The sequence below is a fragment of the Lepisosteus platostomus genome, chromosome 3 (assembly GCF_059453375.1).
Source record: "Lepisosteus platostomus isolate fLepPlt1 chromosome 3, fLepPlt1.hap1, whole genome shotgun sequence".
Taxonomy (NCBI): Eukaryota; Metazoa; Chordata; class Actinopteri; order Semionotiformes; family Lepisosteidae; genus Lepisosteus; species Lepisosteus platostomus.
In genome coordinates, this window is record NC_142613.1 from 76,039,070 (window position 1) to 76,041,866 (window position 2,797).

General features: G+C 35.1%; 1 protein-coding gene across 1 annotated transcript; it reads left to right on the forward strand.

The window, feature by feature from the left end:
- The first annotated feature begins 1,147 nt into the window (after positions 1–1,147).
- On the forward strand, positions 1,148–2,173 carry LOC148675509 (trace amine-associated receptor 13c-like). The gene has a single exon (XM_088623479.1). It carries the CDS (start codon positions 1,148–1,150, stop codon positions 2,171–2,173), a length of 1,026 nt encoding a protein of 341 aa, XP_088479605.1.
- Positions 2,174–2,797: the final 624 nt, after the last annotated feature.

Here is a 2,797-nt window from a genome sequence, read left to right on the forward strand (position 1 = left end):
TCGCTATTCTATTTTTTCGAAGAAATGTTTGTTAAAAGAAAAGTCCAGCACCAGCTGGATTCCAACACACAACCTACCAGTTGGTAGTCACGCACCTAGACCAGTAGGCTACAAGACAGCTCACATGAACAGGCAGGCGAAACAGCCCTACACAGCCCTGTAGCAGTACACGAATATAATGATACCGTTATTAAATTCTTTAGATACGCAATTCCATATTATATTCCCTTTTAATCAAATTCTAAAAGTATGCTTGTTGACTCCGGTATCACGTTAGTTAAAGACTTCGAAGCTTAAAATGTTTAGGGAGAAATGGAATACTGGTGTGTATTTTTTTCTTTAAAGTACCAAGACCAGCTATATACTGTATGTTTATGTTCCAAAATTAATATCGTTTATGGCCTTCACACGCGTTACAGTATGCTCCTATTCTTTTTATGCTCAGCTACTAAGATTTCCCTTCAGTGGTAAAATTCAATATCTACAACGGGCACAGTAAAGACGTTTACAGTAAGTCTTTCTACGACAGACCAATGGACCACGACTGTTCCTGTCGGTCAACCAATCACGCACCGCGTCATATTGCGTCATGATACGCGATACCGCAGCCAATTACCTGCGGTACGTGTCTGTACCGCTCACTTTGAATGGCTGCATCTGTATGTCTTTGGACTGTGGAAGGAAACAGGAGCACGTGGCAAAAACATGGGGAGAACATACAAATTCCACACAGACTCCACACCCCCGGTCCAAAAGTGAATCAGGAGCTCCAGTCCTGCAAAGCTCCAATGCTAAGCATTCCACTACCATGACATCCTTGTTTTTGTCTTTTTCTGTTTACTCCTAGTTTACTCTGAGGATGTGGCTGTTCTCTAGGCTCCTCACATAACCCCAGGATAACAGGTGTCATTAAAGAAACAGAGGAGTCATCAAGGTTTATTAGCAGCAGGAGGGGGCAACAACTACGGACATAAATGTCATACAAACTTCAAAGGATAGACACTGAGTGGAAGGCAAAGACATTCATGTTATTCTAATCAGTATACATTGCATCTATTTTTGCTGTATACAATACTTATGAATTTTCTTTAAGGTGCTTAAATATCGATAAGCTTGTTATTCTTATTTTTAATTCATTTACAATTTCATGGAAGAAACACAATTTCAAGCAGTGCAGTATTGCTTTCAGGCTGACAACTCATCTTGTATTAAAGAAGTGCGATCTACAGTCACCTATGTGGTGATGTACATTTCTGCAGCAGCAGTCCTGATACTGACAGTGTGTGGAAACTTGATGGTGATCATTTCTATTTCTCACTTCAAACAGCTCCACACACCAACTAACCTCCTCCTGCTCTCTCTGGCTGTGGCAGACTTTTTAACTGGACTGACTGTGTTGCCCTTTTGCTTATTTTTTTTAATAGAGACCTGTTGGTATTTTGATAAAATTAACTGCATATTTTACAACACAATTGGTTACATCATATTTTCTGTTTCAGTTTATAATGTTGCTTGTATAGCTATAGACCGGTATTTGGCTGTGTGTGACCCTTTACTTTATTCCACCAAAGTAACAGTAAAAATGACAAGATTGTTTATATTGTTTGTGTGGCTGTTTGCAGTTCTATACAATTTGGCACTCATTTATTTTAATGGAAATATTAGCAGTACAGGAAAAACAAATATATGTCTTGGTGAATGTAAGTTTGGGATCAGTGAAGCCTGGGGTATAGCTGATTTAATTACTGTATTTATTCTGCCATGCTCTGTGATATTATTATTATATGGAAAAATCTTTGTTGTGGCTAGAAGGCATGCTAAAATTACTGGTTTGGTTAAGAGACAAACAGTTTCTAAAAAAAAGAATCGTGCACTTTCTACCAAATCTCAAAGAAAAGCTGCAAGAACGTTAGGAATTGTAATTGTTGTTTTTTTATTGTATGTATGTCCATATTTTGTAACCAGTTTTGTTAATGCTGATAAAAGTTTATCTTCTTCTTCTTCAGTGGATGTTAATTTTCTAAATTGGTTGGTGTATTTTAATTCTTCTCTTAATCCTATAATTTATGCTCTGTTTTATCCCTGGTTTCAAAAGTCAGTGAAACTAATTATAACACTTCAGATTTTTAATACAGCATCATCTATGCTGAACTTATTTCCTGAGCACTCGTAGGTATGTACTGCTACTCTCAGTATTTTTCCATTAGAACTGTAAGGTGCATGAATATATCATTTTAAGATCTATATTTTTCTTGATTAGATTTGTTTTCAGAAATTGTTTCAGTTTTATCATTCATTGTAACATACATTAGATGCAGAATTTTTGTGCTTTTAATCCACCTTTAATCCCATGATACGAGCAGCTCTCACCAGGGTATTTGGCTTTCTTATATGAATGAATTTCTGCTAAAAAATCAGTATTTATATCAGTGTGATGATATGACTTATGCTTTCTTATATATACTGTTATGGAATTTATTCTGTTTTTGATTGCATACAATGTATTAACTTAAAAATTAAAAAATAATTAAAAAATAGTAACAAATATTGATTAGTTACATTTGTATTTATAGTTCAAGTGTACTGTAGAGATTCTCCCAATTTTATTTGTACTTAATTGCTTCACCCTGTACTTCCATAGAGCAGATCTCATCAGGAGAGTTTGCTTTCTAAAATGAATTTCTGACAAACAGAAATACAAGAGGGAATATTTATGAAATACAAGAGGGAATATTAAACAATGAGGTAAACTCTATGCAGTATGTAATATTTAGTTAAAAGTATAAAAAATGACAAA